Source organism: Takifugu flavidus, chromosome 1, assembly GCF_003711565.1.
Source record: "Takifugu flavidus isolate HTHZ2018 chromosome 1, ASM371156v2, whole genome shotgun sequence".
Lineage (NCBI taxonomy): Eukaryota > Metazoa > Chordata > Actinopteri > Tetraodontiformes > Tetraodontidae > Takifugu > Takifugu flavidus.
The window spans coordinates 26,027,327-26,052,130 of record NC_079520.1 but is presented as its reverse complement, the minus strand read 5'-3'; the positions used below and the strand labels follow the sequence as shown (position 1 = coordinate 26,052,130).

The 24,804-nt window shown below is 49.3% G+C and overlaps 4 protein-coding genes and 1 long non-coding RNA gene across 6 annotated transcripts in view; all 5 read left to right on the top strand.

Moving 5' to 3' along the window:
- Window positions 1–774: 774 nt before the first annotated feature.
- LOC130524869 (mitogen-activated protein kinase kinase kinase 14) lies at window positions 775–7,113 on the top strand. Its single transcript, XM_057031360.1, is given in 16 exon segments — window positions 775–1,005; window positions 1,961–2,216; window positions 2,323–2,398; window positions 2,483–3,164; window positions 3,250–3,384; window positions 3,450–3,501; window positions 3,504–3,578; window positions 3,655–3,783; window positions 4,358–4,462; window positions 4,624–4,787; window positions 4,855–5,005; window positions 5,106–5,603; window positions 5,852–5,958; window positions 6,026–6,146; window positions 6,222–6,322; window positions 6,664–7,113. Coding segments are annotated over 16 exon segments (3,030 nt in total). The 5' UTR covers window positions 775–792; the 3' UTR covers window positions 6,829–7,113.
- A 335-nt stretch (window positions 7,114–7,448) lies between these two features.
- Window positions 7,449–11,567, top strand: arf2b (ADP-ribosylation factor 2b). The gene is made up of 5 exons (XM_057031667.1): window positions 7,449–7,596; window positions 8,594–8,751; window positions 8,956–9,066; window positions 9,566–9,690; window positions 9,830–11,567. The coding sequence occupies exons 2-5, from the start codon at window positions 8,604–8,606 to the stop codon at window positions 9,989–9,991; spliced, it is 546 nt and encodes a 181-aa protein (XP_056887647.1). The 5' UTR covers window positions 7,449–7,596; window positions 8,594–8,603; the 3' UTR covers window positions 9,992–11,567.
- Window positions 11,568–12,139: 572 nt separating this feature from the next.
- Window positions 12,140–18,561, top strand: grb7 (growth factor receptor bound protein 7). 2 transcript variants are annotated; one of them, XM_057031601.1, is made up of 15 exons: window positions 12,140–12,321; window positions 13,147–13,432; window positions 14,240–14,360; window positions 15,379–15,535; window positions 15,618–15,739; window positions 16,094–16,168; window positions 16,256–16,393; window positions 16,467–16,577; window positions 16,737–16,835; window positions 16,924–17,010; window positions 17,085–17,201; window positions 17,413–17,470; window positions 17,547–17,634; window positions 17,750–17,843; window positions 17,920–18,561. In XM_057031601.1, exons 2-15 carry the CDS (start codon window positions 13,266–13,268, stop codon window positions 18,064–18,066), a joined length of 1,581 nt encoding a protein of 526 aa, XP_056887581.1. In that variant the 5' UTR covers window positions 12,140–12,321; window positions 13,147–13,265; the 3' UTR covers window positions 18,067–18,561. The 2 variants fall into 2 exon arrangements, with proteins under 2 accessions (XP_056887581.1, XP_056887574.1); XM_057031594.1 differs by having other exon boundaries at window positions 12,140–12,328; window positions 13,175–13,432.
- A 744-nt stretch (window positions 18,562–19,305) lies between these two features.
- On the top strand, window positions 19,306–20,267 carry LOC130525023 (uncharacterized). The gene is made up of 2 exons (XR_008950311.1): window positions 19,306–19,947; window positions 20,075–20,267. It is a non-coding gene; the product is annotated as an uncharacterized LOC130525023 (long non-coding RNA).
- A 2,357-nt stretch (window positions 20,268–22,624) lies between these two features.
- LOC130533936 (SRC kinase signaling inhibitor 1-like) overlaps window positions 22,625–24,804 on the top strand; it is a 36,376-nt gene continuing 34,196 nt past the window's right edge. The window contains exon 1 of the mRNA XM_057047993.1: window positions 22,625–22,872. Within this exon, the coding sequence (XP_056903973.1) occupies window positions 22,851–22,872 (22 nt within the window). The 5' untranslated portion in view covers window positions 22,625–22,850. The remainder of the gene's footprint in view (window positions 22,873–24,804) is intronic.

The following is a 24,804-nucleotide window of genomic DNA, read 5'->3' as shown; positions in this document are numbered from 1 at the left end:
GTGTGATTATGGTGGAACCTGGTTCTGTTCGGAGGCCCTCCGTGACACCAGAGTGGTCTTCACACGGACCTGCGTCCAGATGTCTTCACGGCATCTTGCGCCATGAGCTCGGGTCGAACCTGCCCGATGTTCCCACAGCACTGCGGGTTATTCATTTGGCGGCCCGTCCGTCACAGGAGGGGAAGCAGACGTGAGGCGGTGCCGTGACCCCGGGTCTAAGTTTAGCCGAGCCGACCCACCAACAGCGGAGCGCACCGAGGTGACAAAACCCTGGCGTGGGAGCGGAGTGTGCGCGGTGCGCCTCCATTGGACGGTCGCTGATTCCATTCACATGTTGCCAGGGAGACACACACGTCCACGTTCACACTCCCTCCTCTGGTATTTTGCTAATTCCCACTGGAATGTTTCAATTCTGGGTCTGCAGTTGGGACGCGATGGCGATGGAGGAGGATTCTCTCCTCCGCTTCCTTCATTTCCTGAGCAAATGACTAAAACGACCGATCATTTATTTGATATTGGTGACATTTTTCATCACTGTTATAACGGTACGCTGTCGTATTGGGCCCGGTAATGGTTTTATACCACGATTTAGATTCCTTTAAAAATATATATATATATATATTCTAAACAGACCTGAGCTGTCAATTAGTTTTCCCTGAACACCAAATAACTGATTAAATCAGCAGGAAACAAATATATTTCATTTTAATTTTATATTTCCGCGTGTGTGTGTGTGTGTGTGTGGTGTGTGTGTGTGTGTGTGTGTGTGTGTGTGTGCGTGTGACTGGGTTCATGACACCCCCTCCCACAGCCATCAGCGGGGGCGGGGGGCCGGTATGTTCCACAGGACGGGGCTGCGGGGCTGCGGGGGCGGGACGGGCTCGGCCGCAGGTTCAGGGACGGTTCTGCCGGATTCCACCTGAGCCAGCGGGAGGTAAAGTCTCAACCGGACCTTCAGAAGACTCTCAGTTTATTCCTAGAAACGTACCAGAAACAAGACTGCAGGTAAATATATGCAAAATTTAAAAAAAATCTCAGCTAAAATATCAAATAAAAAATGTTTGTTTGCGGTTTGATATCCGGAAATTTTAGCTTTTTTTAAAAAAAATCCCGAACAATTGACATTTTGTTTGGTTTGGAATAAATACTTAAAATATGTTTTAGCATGTATGTTTTAATTGTGTCTAGAATACTGTCATCAAAAGGAAGTTATTGAACTTCTTAAAAAATAATAATGCTAGCATTAGCATTAGCCACTTTATTTGATAACCGCCCATCGAGCACGTGGAGTGATGCATATCAAACACACCCTGAAGTGACGGCGCCGTGCTCACAGCTACGATGGTCAGGATGGATAATGGTCTTATTGTACTGGGTATACTGGGACAGAGAGGAACAATGGGCTGGTTATATCAGGACAGAGAGGATGGAGGGACTGGTCATACTGGGACAGAATATTAACAGACAGGTTATACTGGGACAGAGTACCGACACACTGGTCACGCTGGGACAAAGACGATGAGTGTACTGGTTATACTGGAACAGCGTCTTTAAACCTGAATGGCGTAAACGTTCAGGCCCGCTATTTCCTCGGTGCTCATTGTGTGTCTGTGTGTGTTTGTGTGTGTTTGGTTGCCCAGTGGTTGCTGTCAACATGCAGAGCATCGAGGCAGAGAGACCTCGACAGCTGCTCGGCCTCGGTGGAAAACACGCGGCGGCTATTTTTACTCGAGTCACTACTGCGTCTCTTCATTCACGCTGGGCAAATACATTCAAACGGTCACTGAGAAGTTAAAACTGCTTTAATTAGCTTGGCTTTAGCTAACAACTGCTAAACAGGAAGACATTTGTCCTGGGGGGACGTCCTGGGGAAGAAGATTCTGGGCAGTGATGCAAAAAAAGTCAATCGCGTATGTGAAATGTATAAAAATCTGCTTTTTTTTGGTGGTGTTTTCAGTAGCTGGTCGGCGAGGGAGACATGGCCGTCCCGCCAGTTTTTGACAGCGACGCCCCGTTCGTCGCCGTTGGAGGAGGATCCGACCTGTCCTTTCTCAACCTAGACGACAGCGGCCGTGGTTGCGAGGAGGAAACGGACCCGCTGGTCCAAGACTTCGCCCCCCATCTGAGCCGAGCGATGCAGCACGGCACCGCCAAGCACGTGGTCAGGGAGGGGGACGAGGACAGGAACTGCCTCTCTATCGTGGCGCAGGCAGAGCGTAAGTACAATAAAAAACACTGAACCAAGCTAACTAGCTGTTAGCTAGGTGCCGACTCATTAGCAGCATCTACGCCTGCCGACTCATCTGTTTCTATGATTCTCAGGGGAGGATTTTCAGGAGTTCAGCCCCTCCAACACGCAGTGTCCTTATTCCAGATCTCAGCTCCTCAGAAAGTACAGGTGCTTCACGGCCCTCGGGCTCGTCGGGCTCCGCGTGGTTCGAACACACCCGGGATCCAACGCGGTTTCTCCTCTGATCCGCAGGTTCCTCAACAGAGAATCTGCTTTCCGGAGCGACAGCGAGGACGAGGACGTGGCGCGTTGTCGTCTTCAGAGGAAGCAACGCCGGAAATGGGGACGAGGGAGCCCCGGTGGGGGGGAGGAGCGTCCGGTCATACAGGGCCTGTGGGTGCACGAGGTGGACTGGCTCAAATCGGGAGAGTCCTCCTCGGACGTCATCCCGCCCCCTCCTCAGTTCACGGACCCGCAGCCGTGCGGCCCCGCGGACGAGGACGCGGGTTGCAGCTGTACAGATGTGTGCGAGTGCGCGACGGGACAATCGGGAGACACGGATTGTGACCTGGACCAGGACTCTGAGTCCAACTCATCCGGCGGCGGAGAAGACGACGCGCCGGTAACCGCCGATCTGACCTTTGACCTGATGCAAGTGTCCTCTGCTTCCGACGTGAGGTGGTCCGACTCCGCGGGGAGTTTGCACAGCCTGCTGGGAGATTCCCACTCCGCCCCCAGCGGCGTGAATAAATCCCAGTGCGCGTTTGGGTCGGACGAGCCGAACCGCCCTGACGCCTTCGCGGAGGTCCTGCGAGGGCGGGTGACGCAGATGACAAAGGCGTCGACGTCGCCGCTCTTCAGGAGCTTGATCAAAGGGACCCTGCGCGAGTGGAGGGGCAGCGAACGCCTCCACGAAGGACTCATCTTTCACCACGTACGGCACAGGAACAGTCCGTCCTCGCCCGCTGCTCAGGTCCTCCTCTCATTTCCCGCCTTTTCTTTCTGTGTTGACCGCGAAGCAACTTCGACCCAGCAGGTGTCAGTACCGGGAGGGGGAGGAGTACCGGGTTCTCCACCACATCCAGAACGGCTCCTACGGCGACGTCTTCTGCGTCCGGGACGCGGCGACGGGATTCACGTGCGCAGCCAAGAGGGTGAGACGAGCGAAGCGCTGACGACGATGCGTACGTTTGAGATTCCAGCTGTTGTCTGATCCCAGGTTCCGCTGGGACGCTTCAGTCCGGAGGAGGTGAGCACGTGGAGCGTTCTCAGTTCCCCCGGGTGGTCGAGCTCTTCGGGGCTGTGCGGGAGGGTCCCAACGTCGTGCTCTTCATGGACCTGAAGCCCGGTAAAAGTTCTCCACAGGACGAAACGAATACTTTCGGTTTGATTCCCCTCTGTTCATATGTGTCAAAACTTCCCAGCCTGTTTAGCGCAGCTTCTCAGAGAGACGAGCTCCTTACCTGAAGACCTGGCCCTGCACTACCTCCTCCAGACACTGGGGGCACTAGAGCACCTGCACCACAGGAAGGTTCTCCACCTGGACGTCAAAGGTTATGACAACATGTCGCTCTGAGTTTGGTGCTGATTGGTGCTGACGCAAGTTGTTCAAAATTGGTCATTTTAGTGCACGGAAACAAGTAGGTCGAATAAACATTTGAGAGACCATCTGAACGTCTTATCACAACATCTGTCGTTCCCAACCATTTCTGGTCACATATAGCTTACATAAATAAACAATCATTCACACCTGGCGAGAACAGGAGTACCGGGAAAGGGTGCAACATGCCAACTCCACGCAAATAGTCACCCTGGGGATTCGAACCTACAACCGTCCGCCTGTACACACCGCATTCCTTACACTCGCCTCTCTGCTGCCCTCTTGTGGCTGCAGTCTATTCCTACGCATTCCCCACGTTGACAACACTCAGGCTTACCTTCACCTGTCAGCTGTGGTGATCTCAGCACCTCCCTGGTTTTGCCTCGGGTGGAATCTTTAGCCGGTGCTACCTGTCCACGCCCGTGGGCTCTGACCACAGAGGGCAGTCCGACCGCCAGCCTGCTGTTTTATGCCCAGAAGAATGAAAACAAGCTGCTGGCCTGAATCCTCTGTTGGTTTTATTGCAGTTGAAAATGTGCTGCTGTCTGCAGACTGCAGAGACACATTCCTCTGTGACTTTGGTCTCTCAGAGACGGTGGATGACAATGGATGGAGCAACCAGGCGTTCAGGGGTGAGTTAAGCCTATGCAGAGCAGGGCATTGTGGGAAATTTCAACCCAACCAACATATATATCAAATTTATATATGTAGCGAGTTATTCCCGACACCGTGTGAGCCCTCCGGACAGATGAAAAAGTAAATCGGAGTTCATTTCCTGCTGATGTTGCTGTAGGAGGCGTCTTCCCCGGCACCGAGACCCACATGGCCCCCGAAGTGGCCCGTGGAGACCCTCTCAGCGCCAAAGCAGATGTGTGGAGCAGCTGTTGCATGTTGCTGCACATGCTGAACGGATGCAGACCCTGGACGCGCTACTACTCGCATCCGCTGTGTCTGCAGGTGAGTGTCCTCCGCCGTCCCGTCGATCTGGGCCGCCCGCGCGCCGCTGACGTCATCCGTTTGACAGATCGTGAACGAGCCGCCGCCTATGTGGGAGGTACCGTCCAACTGCAACCACTTCACGGCCAAGGTGTTCCGAGCTGGACTCCGGAAAGATCCTGAGCGGCGAGCGTCAGCGACGGTGCTGAGGAGGAAAACCACCAAAGCCCTCCGAGCAGGTGACCCGTCCCCCGAAACCTCCTCCGCACCTTCTCATTTGCGGGTTTATTCTTTGAACCCAACATGTTCTGGACTCTAACTGGGAACCCTTTTCCACAGTGGGCGGTCTGAGCCTGCGCTCCGTCAGAACCGCCTGTGAAAAACTGTATCGGGGAAAGACTGAAGACTCTTCTTCCTGCTCTTCCTCACCTGAGACGACCTCTGAACCGTCAGCTGCCGTCTCGGCGCCGGCCGTGTTCTGGGTGAGCCCCTGGAGAACCACGGCGGTGGACGAGGACAGCAGTGACGGAAACGTCTCCGAGGCGGAGAGTGGAGGGTCGGAGCCCAGATCTCTGCAGGCTGAGGAGGACTGGGACTGTTGGACGGACTCAGAGGTGGACCTTTACACGGGCGAGGACGAATACGCTCCGGAGAAGAGTCTTCGGGCTGACCGGGACTACGAGGGGGACTGGGAAGAAGAGGGAGATGATGGAGACGAGGAGGAGTGGAGCTCTCCAGAGTATCTGCAGGTTCTGACGGACCTCTTCCCTCTACTGCAAAAAGGCCAACCGACCGTCTCCTGCGGATCAGAAAAGGAGCTGGAATATCTCCGAGACGGTGAGTCCAGGAAGTCATCATGGGGGATCTGGTTTAGGGGGAAACTGTAGAGAAATGAGTCCGTTCTTCAGCGTGATGGAAGCAGATACTTATGGTGGATTAATCAGTGAACATGATTTGGTTCTATTTGGATTCCAGTTTCAGTTTGAAATGTGAATCACGCGATTAGAACCACAATTTAAAAGAGGCTAAAATCAGTCCTTCCATAAAATGGCTCTTCGTGTTGCGTTTGCGTTCCGTCCTTCCAGATGTTGCTTTAGGCACCACAGTCCAGACCCTGTCTCCAGAACCGCGGGATGACCCTCCGTCCTGCTTCAGCTGCTCTGAAACCTCACAGATCGACGCCTCGGAGAGGGTGGGTATCACTCTTCTGCAGCTGTCAAACCCCCCAAAGAAGTTCAATATTTGTCTCTCTGTTGAAGGACTCTGAGCATTCGTCGGATGACCTGAGCTCGGGAGTGTTCTCCTCCTGCAACAGCCGCACGGACGGACGCGCGGACTGGTTGGCCTCGGCCAATCACCCGTCCCTGTACTGTTCCGCAGGTGAGCCGCTCAAAGCGAGCCCCGCGCCCTGCCTGAGCGCGCCCTGACGGTCGGTTCCCGCTGTGTCGCCTTCAGGTGTCGACATCTGGATCGAGAACGTGCAGGGCGAGTGTCTGAGGATCCGTGAACGGCGGGAGATCAAAGTGGGCCACGTTGCGATAGGAATCAGTGACAAGGTAAGAGTCACTTCCTGTGACAAGGTAAGAGACGGAGAGTCACTTCCTCATAAGGTACAAAGGTGAAGCTGGGCCTGGCATCAAGGCCCTTCCCTTAAGGTTGCACCCTCAGGAGTTATAAATGTCAACCAGGATGTCTGGTCCTGTTTTGGGGGCCTTAAAAAGGATGTTTTTACATGGAATGAATGAAATGTCTGCTATGTCAGCTACTGCCAAATTTGAGGGGCGGTCAGTCTTAAAATAGCAGCATTTAACACCATTATTTTCACAGTAATGACCAACAAAGTGGCTGCTTTTGTCATGACACAAGACCAAACTCCAGACTCTCATCCATCATTCAGGTTTCTGGGAAGCCCTTTACTTTGGAGACCCTGGACAGGAAGACGGTCCCATTTGACGAGGAGATCAGGGAGTCCTGCGTGTGGCTGCGCTGTGTTCCTGCTCTGGACAGATGTCAGCGCTGGAGCTGGAGAATCAGAGAGGGCAAAATAGAGCTCCGAGAATGAGGAAGATTCAGTAGCTGCACCCATTTAGCCTGGCAGAGCCTCGCGGTGTGTTCAGGTACCTGTGGAGGTTCTGATTTAGCTGTGAATGTGAAAAATGTTTGTGTCACATTTCTAAAGATTTACTGTCATGAAAATACATTGTCAGGGTTCTTACCTCTGTGATCTGAATAGTTTTTGTTTTGATTTAAACGCTCGGGAAAGAAAATTACTTGAAAGGTGGCAGCAGTCACACTGAAGATTAAAGTTTGATATGTAATTAAAAACTGATCTTCGGTTATTTTAGAACCACTGGCTCCGTTCCTTTCTTCATCATCCGCACCTCTTCATCAAGCCCTCAGAATGTCTCAGAATTTGACCGTAAGCATGATTAATCATGCGTTTCTAACCTTCTGGAGCTGATTTAATGAAAAGAAAAAATGGGATGTAATTTACATTTACGCTCCTTTGCATTCATAATGCCGGGGGTGTTTTCAAATGGTTATTTTATGTCAGATTTCAGTATTTTTGAAATTTGAAAAACCTTCCTGCGGGTCGTCACACTGACTCAAACTTGAATAAACTTGGTGCGCGCACGCAAGGTTCTGCCGACGCTCTGATTGGTCAGCAGGGTAAAGAGGGCGGGCCATAAGTAGCGCTTCCTGCGCGGTGATTGGACGGGGCTCGGTAGTGGGAAGTGCTCGTGTGCCGGTGTCTCCCTGGTTGCGCAAGACGCCATTTTGGAGTGACAGTGAAAGATAACGGAACGATCGAGAAGCTGTCTTTTTAAAGGTAAAAATCCACCAAAAACCCATTCATTTTGTGTCGACCGCCATGTAATATACATCGGCTGGGCTTCTGTCCGCGCGTCCCGTTCCTTTTGTCATTTAACACGACGTCACGGGGCTCTGTCTTTACTGTGACGCGGCATTTAGTTAACGGTTTCCCAGTTAGCCACCTCGCTAAAGCAGCCCGTGTTACATACTGATCTGTCATTGTGGTTTCTGAAAGGCTCTGCGGTGAAATCCCCCAAAAGCTCCCACAAACGATTTAAGCGCTGTCTGTTAAAAAAAACGTAAATATATCGCTGTGTATTGCAGGCGGTGCCTCGCTCTCCCTGCTTCGAATGGGTGAATTATGTCGCCTTCAACTGCATGCTAGCAGGCTAATCGGCTAAAGCATCCGCCCATAGTGTAGCTAGCGATAAGCTGCTTCGACGTGCAGTAACAAGCTAATGATAGCCAACCCCGGCTAGCCGTTTATCTACGCTAATAATAATGTTTACTGTAAATCCTAATGGTGTGAACGTGAAATCGGGACTTTATCGGCCTATTACTTGCACCGCGTTAGTATCCCGTAACGCCTGCTATCGGCATACCTCGCAGGGGGAGATTTTTCCTGCCCTGGGTGCCCCTCTTATCTGCTGATCAGTTGGCGTTATCCGCTTTAACGATATAGCTGCCTCGGGTTTTTAAAGTTTTGCATGTGCCTGCCGACCGGGTAATGTTGCACTGCCGGCCCCGCCGTGCACAAACCGACGTACGGACCCGCTTGACCATTATTGGCCTGTGGAATAACGCGGGCCATAAAGCGTAACGTTTAACCATCAGCTTAAGCAAACATGTGTGCTGCTCCCACTCTGGTGGGTTTCCTCATTGGTTCGAGCCCCTCTTGACAGTCTCGACGGTGTCAACCTGTGGGCAGCTAACTGTTTCCACCTGCACCCCGATCTGAATGACTTTTAGGTACTTTCCTAACTTGTTTTTATTCTTGTCTCCATCTTTCACAGCTTTGTCACCATGGGGAATGTATTTGCAAGCCTGTTCAAGGGCCTGTTTGGCAAAAAAGAGATGCGAATTCTTATGGTTGGCCTTGACGCTGCTGGAAAAACGACCATTCTGTATAAACTGAAACTTGGAGAAATAGTCACCACTATTCCCACCATCGGTTTGGAGATTTCCCTTTCTCAGTCTGGTTCCATGTTTGTTGTTCAGCTTATTTTTTAATTTATTAAATACATATAGCTATATATATAAGCCATGAGCCCATTTCAAAACTGGATAACTTTAGTTCAGCATCAGATTTATTCACATTTTCACCTTGATGTTGCTTTGAGTTGTGACTCACGTCTGTTTGTTCTCTCCTGTCCAGGGTTTAATGTTGAAACTGTAGAATACAAGAACATCAGCTTCACAGTGTGGGACGTAGGCGGCCAGGACAAAATCAGGCCGCTGTGGCGCCACTACTTCCAGAACACTCAAGGTGAGGCGCCTTCAACAGTGTCAGTGAACACTACACCCTATAGGTGGCCTCAATGGCACATGAGTGGTCCTAAATTAGTCAGAAACTATTGTTCCATCTCCGGGGGTTTTCATTTCTACGGTTTATTGAAAAGGTGGTAGAGGAGGCGAAGGGCTGGTGAGGGTGTTTTCTCCCTACACCAGGCTCATCTGAGAAATGAGACACTGAGAACTCATCATATCGGTTCTATTATACAGCAGTCTGCCCTCACACACGGGCCGGGTGTGTGTAGTCAAAGGAGCTGTGTGTTGAGTTGAATAAAGTCCTGGGCGTCCTTCTGCCCTGTAATCAGGAAGAGGAGGGTCCCCGGTGTGACAGCTGAGGTTATTCCAGTGTGAGGTTGCTGGTCTGTGCTGTCCCGCTCCTGCGTATGTGACTCTGAAAACGTCGATCAGCATTTAAGAATGAGGAAGGATGGCGAGCGCGTCATGTGACCGACGCCCCGTGTGCTTGAACGCAGGGCTCATCTTCGTGGTGGACAGCAACGACAGGGAGCGAGTGAACGAGGCGAGGGAGGAGCTCGCCAGAATGCTCGCCGAGGATGAACTCAGAGACGCCGTGCTGCTGGTTTTTGCCAACAAGCAGGTGAGATCCCGGCAGTCCGGTCCCAGTGTCCCCGATCCAGCGAATAAACGTTGCACTTTTAACCGTTTTTGCATGTGTGGCTCGCGTGTCGCCTCCCCACCGGCGAGTCGTCCGCTAACGGCGGTTTGTGGTTCCCCAGGATCTCCCCAACGCCATGAACGCTGCAGAGATCACAGACAAGCTGGGGCTGCACGCCCTCCGTCAGCGCAGCTGGTACATCCAGGCCACCTGCGCCACCAGCGGCGACGGCCTGTACGAGGGCCTGGACTGGCTCTCCAACCAGCTGAAGAACCAGAAATGATCCATTCCAGCAGTTTTGGTTTATGTTTGTTCTTTTATTTTTTTCTGTTTAAACACAGCAGCAGCACCGGACCCAGGCCCCACCGCTCACCCGCCTCCGAACCCCCGCTCTTTCTTTCATCATCTCCCATCATCCCCTCTGCTTCCCACCCTCCTCCCCCCCACCCCACCCACCCCCAGTACTCATGGGGCTCAAGCCTGTGCTGCTTGTGTTTGCGCGTGTGGGTGTGTGTGGGAGTGTGTTCTGTGTGTTTTTGTGTGTGTGTGTGTGTGCGCGCGGGCGGGTGTGTGGGTGCAAAGGCGTCTGTATGCTGGCTGGGATTGGGAGTAACCCTGGCGTGCCTTTTACACACCTGTGGAATCAGCAGTCTGGTTTTCAAGCCCCTCTCTCCATCCACAAATGCAGCCTCCCCCCACCTCCCACTCTGAGTGTTGCACGCCCCCCCCCCTCCCCCCACCCTTACTCTTCAGAAGAAGCATGGTTTTCATACGGCAAAGAAAGAGCAAGGGTGCGAGCTGCCCCCCCCCCCCCCCCGTAGTGTACCGATCTGTGTTGAGTAGAAACGTTCACCTGACGTAGACTGAATGCTAAATGTTTGTTTTAACCTCTTTTTAATTTTTGACACCTCAGACCCACCCACGGAAATTCAGTAAATGCATCTTAACCTGTATCAGGTCAAGCAAATCCAAACGGAAGCAGAGCAGCCATCCTCCATCGTTCTGGTGTCATTTGAAAATCATGCTGTTTGTTTTACTCCAGGAAACACTACGTTCCTCCCCAGCTGAGTAAGACCACCAAGCACAAAGCTCGCCAACAATCTCTCAAACTAAAACTACTGTAACCTTCAAAATCTGCCAGGATGAATTATGCAACTCTCGTCCTCCCCTTTCTTTTTCTTTCTTTCTTTTTTAAATTTCGTAGCTGGTGTTTCCATCCCCTGGAATAAATTGGAATTCCCACATTACCTCGCTCTCTCTCGGTTTATCATTCAGTGTTCTAAATGAAGGTGTGGGACATTTCTCCAACATCCGCAGGTTGACTGAACCAGTGTCCTTATGTGTTTCACAGATTTCACCTGGTTTCCTTTTTTTTTTTCTTTCCGTGATTTTAGTATTCGTGTTTGTTCGGCTGCTGAACCAAATGCATCTGAGCAGTGCGACAAACGCCCGACAGTTGTGTCTTTGACGGCCGGAGCGGCATCTCGTGACTGACGCGTCTTGGTTTTTCTTCTTTTTTTTTTTGCTCCAACGGTTTCATTTTGAAATGTGAATGATGAAGGATTGGCACCAGATACGAAGGCCCCACACGCGTGAACATGGCGCCCGCCTGCGGGCGCGCGGTTCGACTCATTACTGCTCCCACTTGACTGAGAACGCAGCCCGTCGGCGGGCCGGAGGAAGGCGCGGTCGACCTGTTCGCGGGGGACCGGGTGAGATTCAGCGAGCGTTGTCAGCGTTGAACTTTTGGAGGTTGAGCTGGCACTTGTGTCGAGAATGATTGTAAATCTGTAAGTTTCCCCTGTAAACTGTTTCTGTGGGGATTTCCACAACACATTAATAAACATGATTTGATCCGACGGCTCCTGCTCCGTTTTTAGTCCTTAAATGCTCCGCATCTGAGAGAAACGTTCGGATTAATCCTTTTCAGTTTTCTAAACAGGACTTCACTGTTTTAAGAGTGGTATTTTTTTTTAAACATGGCTTTAACTGATTAAATCTGAAAGTCCTTCATATTGTCTCTTGGGAATATAACAGTTGTGTTGACAATTACACAAACATTTCTTGTTTATACTAGTATAACGTTTATACTAGTATAACGTTTATACTAGTATAACCGTTTAGAGGTTCATATTAATTGGGCAGATCAGAAGAATTTAAACTTGACGTTTTTTTTAAAGTATTCAGTTTGATTTTGAAGGACAAACATACAAATTGAAAGTCCTGATACGCAGGAGCTAGCACTAGCTAACATGCTAACTTTTATTCTTTTAGGGGGGATTTAAAAATATATTTTACAACATAATTCATTGACTTTTAATTGTTTTTTTATCTCACGTCTGTAAATGAAACCGGAAGCTGTTACGTCACGGCACCTTTTCAAACAGAATAGGGGGGCGTGGCTACACAGTGCGCCGCACCTGACGCACAGACCACGCCCTCCCTCCCCCGCGATTCTCGGGCTCCTTGTCAAGACCCGGTGGAGGTTTGGTCCAGTCCAGTTTACCCCACAGAAGTTTGGTTTATTTAAAGGGAGATTTTCTCGTCAGGCGAGGATTTTAGACCATGTCCGACAGGTGAATCGCGCGTGTTCGAACAAAACTACAGCTACAGGTGGGTTGTTTTTGTGTTTTCGATGATGTCAGCGAGCCAGTCAGGCAGGTGCAGCTGGGGTTTCGCCGTGACTGTGGCGTTTACACGTAATTTACGCCTTAAAAAAATATGTCTTCCGAAAAAACACGTGTTTATCTGGTCGTGTGAGGTTCGGCGGGAGACTCACCTGTGTTTAATTAAACTACCTGTGAGCTTACAGGAGCAAGTTTGTTCTGCTGGAGTCAAGATTTAAAAAAAAAAAAAATTGTTTTCCTTACAACGATGAGGTTTTAAGATTTAATTAATAATTGGAAAGGTCAGAGGTCAAAAGCAATGATTAAAGGTGGGTGTTTGTGTCCTTTCTGTCAACCTTTGTGTGAGATTTTTGTGTTCTGATGAAATGTGTTTTCGCAGTAGATTAATCACCCAGGCGTGACTAGTAAAATGAGTCAACACAAAGATTATTGTCAGCAGTGTAAAGGTTTGGGATCTGAGTCCCACAAATGTTAAACATTCACCCAAGTGGCGCGCAATCTGCACATTTTAGTGCTTCCAGTCCGTAAAACGCAAGAACGTAAACATCAAACCACAACAGAAGTAAAGAGCAACCAGCATCGAATCACTTTGAAACCGAAATAAAATATGATGATGGAATCCGAGTCGTGTAAAGATATTTCTATTCTGTTCTTTTAAATTCTCTAAATGTTGGATCCTGTAATCGGTTACTGGCAATAGTTCCTCGTGTTCTGTTTTTCCTTTTTAAACAAGTTAAATAAAGAAATCTTGGACGCATTAACCCACAAACGGTGACGATTTTAGCTCTTGTTTCCTTTGTGCTCCTCGCAGACGCCCTCGGCCCCGCTGGTCCGTAAAGGTTCTGCCCTGTTTTGCATGTGAATTTTCCTGGAGAGCCTGAACGGGAAGTGACCCCCCCCCCCCCCCCCCCCAACCGCGGCGCCATTAACATGATGGAGGTGGCTGCAGCTGCTCCCTGGACAGACATGTTGGAGCGGAACCAGGCGTCCGGCCGAGCAGACACCTTGTTGGGCAGCTCCAGTCTGACTCTGGCTCCTCTCATGGCCGATTCTGTGAGCGTCCGCCGCTCACAGCCCATCTTCATCACCTCCCACAGGTAGGATGGGTCCCTCCTGCTGTATTAAAATACTAAAATAACCTGTAGACAACCCCTACAATGTGTAGTTGCTTGTAGTTCCCCCCTCACTCTGCCTCTCCTGTGCATCTGGGGCTTTACCTCCTTTCCTATGTTCCACCACCTCAATGTTGAACCTTTTAATCTTCGTATTCTTCACCCTGCCCCACCTAAAAGCTACTTCTTAAACAATTTATCACCAAGTGGCTTAAAAGATTCACGAGAAAGATCAGAATAAGCAGTGGCTCATTTTTATTGGTAATTTATGAGCAGATTGTTTGGACCCACATTAAAAACTTCGGCATTGTTCCATGAAACTTGTTTCTTGGAGTGAAGACAGTGGAAGTATCACACTTTTTATTTCACTACTAAATTGAGCGTGGACGTTCCACGTGATGCTCGCCTGGTGTCGTACTCGTCACTCCTGTTCGAGCAACCTGTTTTTGTCCTTCACGTGTTTATGGGATAAGCTTGCTCCCGATCACCTCTTTGTTTATTTACTAATTTCCAAGGCCAGTATTTTCTTTAAACCCATCATCTTTCTCCTCAAGCTAAATGAAAAACACAGTTTTGGTTCTGACAAATGAAAAATAACCCCCTGGTATACCAGGAACTATTTTCAGCAGTGGAGTAATCCACCTTTTGTATTAGTGTGTTTGGGTTTAAATTCCCATTTTCATGGACGTAGACGATAGCTAACCTTGTTTTCCTGAAGCTTTATTCAAACAGCACATTGGTTTTTGTTGTTTCTTTTCTGACAATTGTCCGTTTTTATTCCCACTTTTCCAGGGCGAGAAGCGAGTCTTGTTCCTCCGTCCCATCTATTCCAAACCCTTTCCCAGAACTGTGCAGCCCCTCAAAGTCTCCGGTGCTCATCAGCTCGTTGCCACCACAGTCCAGCGCCAAACACGTATGTCAGAACCGCCACGATTTCATACCGGTTAAGATTTGTACTCATCCGCCACATAAACTAGGCCCCTAAAAAAACAACTTTTCTACATCTCTTATTCACCATGGAATCACTATTCACACATTTTGACGCTAAGTGCTGACTAGGCTAGCTAACCTCCAGCTAGCCTCACATATCTAGTTACCTCTAATTGTGGGTTAACGGATGACGACTGACTGAATCATGAAGAGAATGTTTTTTTTTTTCCAGGATCTGTAGTGAGTTTGTCTTTTTAACCGAGGAGCTGCAGCAGAATTCCCATTAGCTTTGTTGTTCTTTGATGTGCGAGTTTCAGATTAGGTCGCGCTGCCGTGTTTGTGTACCGAACGTGTTGGGTTACGTGAACAACTGTTGTCACGCGTTGTTAGTTACGTAATTGTAATTCATTGTGAGTAAGACCAAACATGTTCACCCACTTGGAACAATCAGAGGAGCCCTGACAGATCATCACTCTCCCATGATCCTCCTTGATTCTGAGAACCATTATTATTTCTGACTGCTGAACGCCAGGTCACGACTCGTTGAGTGACAGCCGCGGGTTTCTGGTCAGGCCGGTTTGCTGTCTTGTTTGGAGGCGTGTTGCTGTCTGGGTCTTGAAACATCCATCTCGGTCCCTGAGCAACGTGCCTCAAGTTCACCTCGGCGACGTCATAATCGCCTTCCAGTCCGATCTGTTCCGCCACGCCGGCCGTGAAGAAACGGTTGGAACGTGTTATCTGAGGGCGTCTCAACACACGGACCAGAGAAATGCAGCAGAAGAAAACTGGTCCATTGTTTCATTTTATTCCGCTAGCACGCTACCTGTCAGTAGCTCAGGATATTTATGTGTTTCCAGCCTGAAAGTGAGGAAAATAAATGCATTTTTTATTTATTTCTATTAAAACAGCTGCAAGTCGTCGGTATAGACTCTAACCTTGAGGACGCGGCTTGTGCTCGGTGTGTTCTTGTGTCTATGCTGATGAAACTTTGCTGTGTGCAGCTGATAAAGGTGTACGGCGAGGACAGTCACAGCAGACCGGTGTGGGTCTCTTCGGGAGCCACGGCTCGGGAGGTGTGTCACCTGTTGGTCCAGACGGCTCACTGCAGCGATCAGGAGAACTGGGCGCTCCTCGAGGTCCATCCCACTCTGGGCCTGGGTAAGAACTCCGGCTTCATCTGGACCTGCAGCCCTATAACCACACGTCACGAGGTTCAACCTGGCGTTCATGTCGTCCGCAGAGAGGTGTCTGGAGGACCACGAGGTAGTGCTGGAGGTTCAGGCTTCCTGGTCCCTTAAAAGTGACACGAGGTTCGTCTTCTGCAAAAACTACGCCAAGTACGAGTTCTTCAGGAAGCCGATGGTAAGCGGCCCGCAGCGAGTGTGCTCCCACTGAAAATGCAGGAAGCTCTGACAGAAGTGGTTCTGGGGCTTTTTCTTAAAAAACGCCACCGGGTCGTGAAATCACTGCGCTTCATCGGTGATTGACAGGTTGCTGTTGGTGCCGATGCGCTAATTTAATGCATCGGTCGTAAGGAAGAGACATCAGATCTGCTTTAGATCTGGAGCAAAGACCATGAGGAGAAACCCATTTTCTTCTTCTCTGTACCGCTTCTCCACAGCGCCCCCGTGAGGAGACAAACTGAACACCACCGATGTAGAATTTTGGTTGTTGCGATTATTTACTGTCGGATGTTAACGAGCGTTGTTCTCGCAGCTCTTCTTCCCAGAGTGCATGATCTCTGACAGCGCTGACGTCACGAAAGCGAAGACTTCTTCCGCGCTCATACAGGTAAAAGTAGCTGGAACGCCGTTGAAGTGATGACAACCTGTGAAATGAAACCATAATCTCAGAGGTTGAGCATCACCTTCTCTGTAGAACCTGCTGAAGTCCGGAGCTTGTCCGGAGATTCAGGGTTTCCTTCACCTTAAAGAACCCAACCGTAAATCCTGGAAAAAGGTCTATTTTTTCCTCCGCCGCTCTGGTCTCTACTCCTCCACCAAAGGCTCATCAAAGGTCGGGTTGTCCTGTTGGAGTCTGAGCTGATAAAGGGTCTCCTGCTGAAAAATAAATGTTTCCCTATGAGCAGGAACCTCGGCACCTGCAGTACGTGGCCGACCTGAACGATCTGAACGTGTACTCGGTGGTGAACAGCCGCAAACTGTACGGAGCCCCGAATGACTTCACCTTCTGCATCAAGGTGAGACCTCGGAAAGCCCGAGGGGGAAGGCGGTTCCATTCGTAGGCCTGATGGTGAAGATGGCGGGAGGAGGAAGTGACATTAGCCTAGCATGTGCACCTGTGTGGAGGAGGCACGGAATGTCCAAAGGTCTCATATATGGTCACCTGTGTTTTTAAGTCTTCCAGAAGCCCAGTTCGCTCTCAGGACCTGAAGATGATGTGCGCTGAAAACGAACAGACACGAAGGTGTTGGACCTCAGCCTTCAGATTGTTCAAGGTCTTTAAAAAGCATCCTTTATCTAAATGTTTCCTTATAATTATGGATATAAGTATATACAAAGTCAAACCCGCGTGTGCTGTGTCAGTATGGGAAGCAGCTTCAGTGTAACTACCAGCTGTCCAAGTCGACGCCGTTGGTGCCGTTGGGTCTGGAAGGAAGAAGACTGACAGAAGTAAGACGATCACCCGCGGTGCGAAACGTCCTCGTTTACGTTTGTTTTAACTGTGTGCGCCTGCATGTGTGTAGTCAACGTCAGAGGCCAGCCTTGTAGCCATGGATTTCTCGGGGAAGGCCGGCGGACGGGTCATCCAGAACCCAGCCGAGGCCCAGAGCGCGGAAAAGGAGGAAGGGCAAGCCTGGAGGGTGAGGAACGGTCGGGGCCGGCAAAGATCGATGATAGTTTGTGTAATGTTGATATTTTGATTGGTGAAACCTCTCTGGTAAAAGATCATTCTTTAATGGGAGCAACACCGCAGTCGGCCAGCAGGGGGCGATGAACAGGTTTCTTCTCTTTGAGTGTCGGCTGATGTTTTGACCATTTCCTGTTGGTTTTGCTTCCCTCCTCCTGGCGCAGAGGCGAGAGGCGCTGAGGTGCAGTCTGCCCAACCTAAACTCTGGTCCCAAACCTTCCTGTAAGTCCTCGTGACCGGTAAGCCCAGTAGTTGTGGCCATCCTGCTACTCACGCTCTCGCCTCTCTTCTCTCGTAGCCATCCACGTATCGCAGCCGTGGTTCCATGGGGGCGTGTCCAGAAAAGAAGCTCAGCGGCTGATAGAGAAGCAGGGCCTGGTGGACGGGTCAGTAACACCAGGGTCTTTTTTTTTTTTTTGTTCATGTCAACGATTGTGTCTGTCGTGTGTTGGGGGGGAAACTGGCGACCTGTAAGCGTGACAACCCGTGTCTGTGCTGCAGCATGTTCCTGATCCGGGAGAGCCAGCAGCACGGCCAGTGCTTCGTCCTGTCACTGTCTCATCAGCTGAAGATCAAACACTACCTGGTGATCCCCGTGAGTTCCCTTTGGGCTCTGCTGGCGCGAAGGCCTTTCTCAGCTCTCTGACCCGCCTCATCTTTCCTCTCTGCAGTGCGAAGACGGAGGCAGGAAGTACTTCACCATAGACGACGGCCTGACGCTCTTTATTGACCTCCTGCAGCTGGTCGAGTTCCACCAGATCAACAAAGGCATCCTGCCTGTGTGCCTGAAACACCCCTGCGTCTGCGTGGCGCTCTGAGGCCATCACCACGTGAAGGTGGCGCATGGAGTTCCTCACCCTTTTCTCCTTTATTTTACAGTTTAAATTAACAGCCTGCCGTCCCCATGGAGACGGCTTAATTAGCCTGACGTTCTGAACGGTTCAGAGGACCGGAGAGGACATGATCGTGGCCAGCAGGTGGCGCTGCGAGACCGCATCCACCAGACGTTTACCAGTTATCATGAAGGGATGAGGATAGGTTTAAAGTTTTCATAGTAACAGCTGTGTGTGTCAAAACCTAGACGACAGCCATGACTTTTTTTTTTCTTTTTTAAAAAAACCCAGTAATTATTGTTGTTGACACCAAAACGGTTGATGTTCTTGTGATGGAAGGATCCCAGGTAGCGACCATGTAGCATTTTTAAAGGTGTCCTTTGTGTTTAATTGAAGAGTCAAATGTCTTTGCTGTATTTGCACAGTGATGGTGATGGAACTGTAATGCTTAAAGATTTTAAATAAACAAATGTTAATGTGTCTCGATAAGTTCGGCGAAGATGAGAAGGGAGGAAAACGTCCCGCAGAGATCGGTTCCTTAGCCTCCTCTTAATTAATGATGATTCATGTGATGAATGTGCTACTTTATCTTTTATTTAGGGGTAAAGGCCCCTTTAAATGAGGCTCGGTCAGATGGAACAAAGCTGGATGGAATCCTGATGGAGTCCACAGTGAAGGCGGCCTGGAGGTTTCTGGGAGGATTTCAAGCTCTGCAGCTTCTCCAGTTCCAGAGCCCATTTCTGCACTGACCTACTCTGAGTGTGTGTGTGTGTGTGTGGTGTGTGTGTGTGTGTGAGGGAGGGAGAGAGAGAGAGAGAGAGCGCTGCAGGGTCTTCTGGGAAAGGGTTACCATAGAAACTCATTTTTGGCCAAGACGACCAGGTAGAATAAAGTAGGGTGTTTAATGGAAACGGTGGTCAGAAAGCTCCGAGAGCTCGACCAGGGGAGGCTTGTGCTCAGTGATTTAATTCGTCTGAGAGCGACGAGGACGAAGGTTCCTCGGCTTAGCGAAAGCGTTAAACTGAAAAAACGATTTAACATCATTTCAAGAGAACAAGCGCGCCCACATCTTCGTCACTGACGAGCCACTTCTCACCTGTGTTACCGCCCAGCGGGAACACGCAGTAGCAAACTGAAGCGCGCCCCTGGGGGGCTAAATTAGCAGGTGATGCGGGTTCCTGGATGACGGTGAGGAACAAAACAAACTGAAAAAAATGTCGTTCATTTAGGACTGATAAGTTATATATGGAAAAACTGTCATAAGTGAGGGGAAATGGGTTGGTTGAGAAGTGCGTCATGGCGCGAACGAGCTAACAGCGAGGTTAGCTGGAAGCTAGCTGGCTAACAACGTGCAAACGGTGTTTTAAATGAAGCAAATTCATCAGAAAATCTGCCCGAACACAGTTCAAGCTGTTGTTTTTTTCTTTTTAGTGAATTATGTCAATTGTTCTTAAAACCGTTCCAGTTATGCCACAATATAAACCAAATGAACATTAACAGATATTTGGATTTCCTTTGAGGATAAATTCCATGAAATACACCTTTCGGTGCTACCTGGACACATCTTCAGTCATAAACCCTCACCCGGGTCAGCGGTGATCAACCTCCACTCCATGGATCCCCCCTTTGGTTCCACATTCATCTTGAGGATTTTCCCTTTGACTCTGAGTTTGAAGATTAAATGAAGTTACAGTAATTTAAGGCCGCGTTACTTTATTTTTATTCACTCCAGGTATTCTTATAAACCCCCTTCTTTTGTTAGACATCCAGCAAAGCTTAAGAAATCGTCTCCAACTGCAGGAAACCCAAAACGAACATTTGCTTTTACTCTTTTGTAGTCGGTCTTTGGAGAAAATATGGTTCAGGGTGAGTGTGTGATGGTCATGGCTGCTCAGTTCAGGCTGCCGTCGGAGAGAGTTTCACTCAGTTTTGACGAATGGATTCCCGCTCAAGTGAAGGATGACCTTGTTCTTTTCATCGTTTTATTTCACAGCTGCTCTTGTGGTGGGAGAAAAATGTCGGCCTGCAGAGTTTACCTGTAATTACCTTCATTTCTGTCTGCAGTCTGGCGGCCCTCCTACGAGACGAAAATGAGACTTCCCACGTGTTTCTGCTGATGTTATTGTATTTCTGAATTTTGGTTGATGAAAAATGCTCTTTAAATAAACCGAGTGTGTTTATTTTAACGGTGCAGCCCAACAAAAAAAGAAGTAAACTCCCAGTAAATGTTAATTAGAACTGCAAAGTATTTACCTGACCCACATTCAGGCGCACAACAAAGCGCGCGCATGTGTGTTTGCGTTTGTCTGTGTCATTGTTTGGAGATCTAAAATTAGAAGTTTTTCCTCTATTAAAAGCAAACAGTGACGAGTGAAAAGTCCCAGCAATGAAAACAGGGATTCACCAAATGAATAAAAACAAAGCTCCTTTCTATCATGGATACAAAAAACGTATAGATTAAAATGAGGGATTAAGATCCCAGAATGGTTGGATGAAATTCATCCTCTTTGTCTCCCGCAGGTCCACTTGTGAGACGTGAACCCTTCATCTGTCGAATTACGGGCTCGGAAAGTCCGACCGCTCAACTTCTGCTCGCTAGCGTAGGATGGAGACACAACTGTGTTTGTGGTGCGGTAGCGTTGCTAAGGGTGAGCGCTTATTTGATCTGAATTTGATCAGCGGCTCTAAATCGGTCTGAAATAACTAGATTAGCCCGTAACTGTTAGCGTCTTCTTAACCTGGGATCATTTAAAGCTCCTTGTTGGTTAGGCTACATAAGCATTGTTGCTACAAAAGTATGCTAACACGTTAAAGGTCAGCTCGTGTCTTAACCCGGAGCATGACATTGACCTTCTCTGCTTTGGGCATTTTCGGGCTCCTTTTTCTTGTACAACAACTCTTCCTCAGCCGTTACTATGGCAACATTTCCGCCTCATCAGCGCTTTACCGTGAGCTCGGGTTGGAGATGATGACCAGCGACACGTCTTCTTTTCTCATACACTGGATGTCAGGGGCATCTTTTTCCTTTCTGTCATTTCCTCCCTGTAATTTTTCTCTTCTGGTCCATGTCGGCAAACATCGTCGTCAGCGGTCGTTTCGTCAGCCCGTCTTTATCCTGTCGCGTCCGTGCGCTCCCCGTCTTCATCTCCGTCTCTCAGCTGTCGCTCACTCAGCCCGTCTCACCGCTCGCTCCCTGTCATCCTGTCAGGCTGTCAGCCGTGGCATCCCAAAGTTTAACGTTTGAAGTTTAATGTTGGAGGTGATCAAAACAGGGGGCCCAGAAGTTGTTTTTGTCATTTTTTTAACGTTAGCAAATAACCGCAGCCTTGGGGATTTCTGGTACTTTCAGCCATGCCGATATTTTGTGTTAGAGCAGATGATTGAGCGGCTGTAGCGAGTTCCTCGGCCCAGCAGGGTGGCACCACATCACGGCCTGACCGGGCTGGTGAGATCCAGCTGCTGCCGACGGGAACAGGCACAGGTCCACGATAACAAACGGTTCGTTATTATCAGTGTTTGCTGATTATTTAGGCTAATATTCTGTTGTATTAAGACACCCTTGAGGCTACATCCCCCCCCCCCCCCCCCCGGCTCCCAGCAGTCTGACTGTGCTCACCTACCTGGAGATTCTATTACCTGCTGTCATGGTGACGCACACATCTGACCCTGGAAACACACACACACACACTGTCTGATTAATTCATGGCCTTCAACTCATGATTGGATTACAGCTGGTTCATGTACAGGATCACCTTTGAAAATATCCTTTGTTACACACACACACACACACACACATTTGTACTTCTGTCATTGTGAGGGCTCATAGATTTTACCCATCCCCCAACCCTCCCCCTGACCCTGACCTAAAGGCCCAGTCGGATCCCCCGGTCCTTTCTAAAGTTGGGGAGGAGAGAAAATGTCCTCACTTTGCTAGTGAAATGTTCCCTGTATAGTGGACCCGGTCCGATGGAACCCGTACGCTCCAGCTGCAGCTGCCCCGGGCTGTGGGGGCCCTCAGCCAGTCAGATGGTTGTAGAAGGGCCCAGAACCAGGGTGGAAAACATAAAAGTGACCAAGATTGTTCACTGAGGTGTGGAACAGTTGACCCGTTTACATATTAGGGGATAAATCAGTCCTGTATCATTTATCCGAAAATGGGGTGGGGGGGTTGCATGAGCTCAAGTTTAGTGACATTGATATCTGTCTGGCATCTGGTTGACTGTCTGCGTACTATTATTTATAATTCATCTCCGTCTGCTGAAACTGTCAGCCAACATCTGCAGCCACTTCTCATCCTTTGATCAGAGGAACCTCACCCGCACGGGGGAGGGGGGGGGGGGGGGGGATAGTCAGGTGTGAAGCGCCATTGTCACGCCGACACACACTGTAGTGTTTCCCTCCGACACGCGAGTGCACGTTTCCAGTCCAATAGGAACGTGCCGCCGAGATCAGAGACATCCGCGGCAGCGTTGTGGCCCTTTAAGAGCAGGGGGGGGGCATCCATAAAACATGAGTTTATTCAGTGTCCATGGTTAGACGCGCCTCTTCACTCCAGAGCAGAACATCCTCATCCTCACTCTGACATGCTGACACAGCCCCGCCGGAGTCCCCGACATGGAGAGGAGGAGGAGGCGGTGAGGCTGCAGCGGCGTGGGGACCAGATAACAGCAGGGGAAAAGTGAATGGAGAAGAGAGGAGAAGTCTGAGGTACCGAGGAGATCCGGTGACGGCGTGGAAGAGGACGGTAAACAGGTGCACCGAGGCGGAGAATGGGCAATTCTTCCTTCCCAGGCACGTCCCCATCTCTATCCATCCTTTCTGTAGTTGCAGGTATTCCTTAACGGGAGGGCTCGAGCTCCTCTGCTCGGAAAACCCGCTCGAGTCTTTGCTACGTTTCGTGAGACCCACCTCGCTCGGCTCCGGAGTTAAAAACACAACTTTGAAGTATTGCGAGTGCTGAATCTGTTTAGGCTGCAGTTGAGGTGTGTTTTTTTCCCCCCTGAATATTTCATTCCTGAAACCTGCTTTCGCAGTTGTTTGTTCCTGCTGCAGCGTTTGAGTGCAGAGATGGTCAGGACGGTCCAATTGGGAGGGTGTGTGTGTGTGTGGAGGGGGGGGGGGGGCATCTGGCAGCTGCACTGGTTTGCTGGCTGTGTGGACTGGAGGCAGTTGATGTTCCGTGTCTGGCATCTGGGGCAGCATCAAAGAGGACTATTGATGGCTGCTGGTCAGACGGACGGACGGAGGGTCGTTACAGTGACAGTTAAAGTGACACCGAGGTCCGAAGTTGTCCTCAATCCCCATGTGTGTTTGAGCTTTGTTTGTGTTTACATTTGCAGCGTGGAAGTCTTCATTTCAAGGTCATCTATTATGAATCGAGCATGAAACATTTATGGGGATTTTAATCCTTTTTGTTACATTTTGAGGATTTCAGCCTCCCCAAAACGGGGATTTGGAACAAAATAATCTCAGACGCAGTTTGTTTTGTTCACCATTTTAATCCATCTCTTTTTGGAAATCTACATTGTAACAACAAATCAATAAGTGCATGCTGTATAAAATGCGCACGCTTGATGACTGGGAAAGAGAACGGAACATTTTCAATCAGAATAATCAAGGTAGATGTGGATTAATCGTGGCTAATCACAGTTCAAAAAGGTGTCGGATAAATTCCAATTTTCTCCGCTGATTGTTGTTATAATGGAAGGATGAATTCTAAAAGGTTTCGGTACATTTATACATGTAGCAGGACTTAATAAACCCAAGGTAAAGGAATCTAAAGGCAATGATTTCACACCGTGTCATTAAAGTGGCTAATGACATCCTTTAATTTCTAACTTTAGCTTGCCTCTTCCTGGCTGCTGTTGCGGTTCTAAAAAAAATTCAACATATTTCCAGTTTTATCGGCTGTCAGGACGGTTCTCTTCAGTTTTTCACCTTGGGGATAAAAACCATCATGTCAGCTTAATATTCATTTACAACAGGGACCCAGTTTGTGTAAGATTGTGTGTGTTTTATGTTCTGTTGTCATTTGCTCTCTGTGTTTTTGGCTGTTGGAAGGTTTAAAGTGCCTCTGAGAGCAGAGGAACGGAGAGTTTTCCCAGGATGATGATAATCTTTGAGGGCACAGTGGTTTTGTTACAGCCTCTGGTTTGGTTCAAAGGGATTAATGAAATTCAAAGTTGTGTTGTGACGTGTGTCAGGGATGAGAGTCTCTGCTGCTGCAGCCTGACTGGAGGCAGGAACGGAACAAAATGGAGGTTGTCTCTTTAATCATTATTGATCGAAGCGGTGCCCTCGTCTTCCCCGGCAGCACACTACTTAAATCTGTCAGTCTGAAATGTCTCAGGCATCTTTGGGAGCTACGGGAAAAGTAGCAGCTCTCCCAAAGTTAGTCATTGTTCATGCTGTCCTTTGGGAATGGCTGAGAGGATTAAATCTGGGCAGAGTGTTTTTGAAACAGACTCCAGTTGCCCTTGAACATCTCACACTTCTGTCTTTGGGCTGCCTGGCTGGGAGGTGAATCTAGAGCAGACTTTAGCTTCACTCAACTCTTTATTGGGCTGTTGCCTTCAGGTTCTGCTGGGAAACACGCCTGCTCTGGTGGAATTATAAGTGACTGGAGCAAAAGAGAAAGAGATCTCAGAGCAGCCAAACAGCAGCTGCTGAGGAGGAGGAGAGGAGGCTGCTGAGAGGGAGGAGAGGAGGGAGGAGAATAGAGGA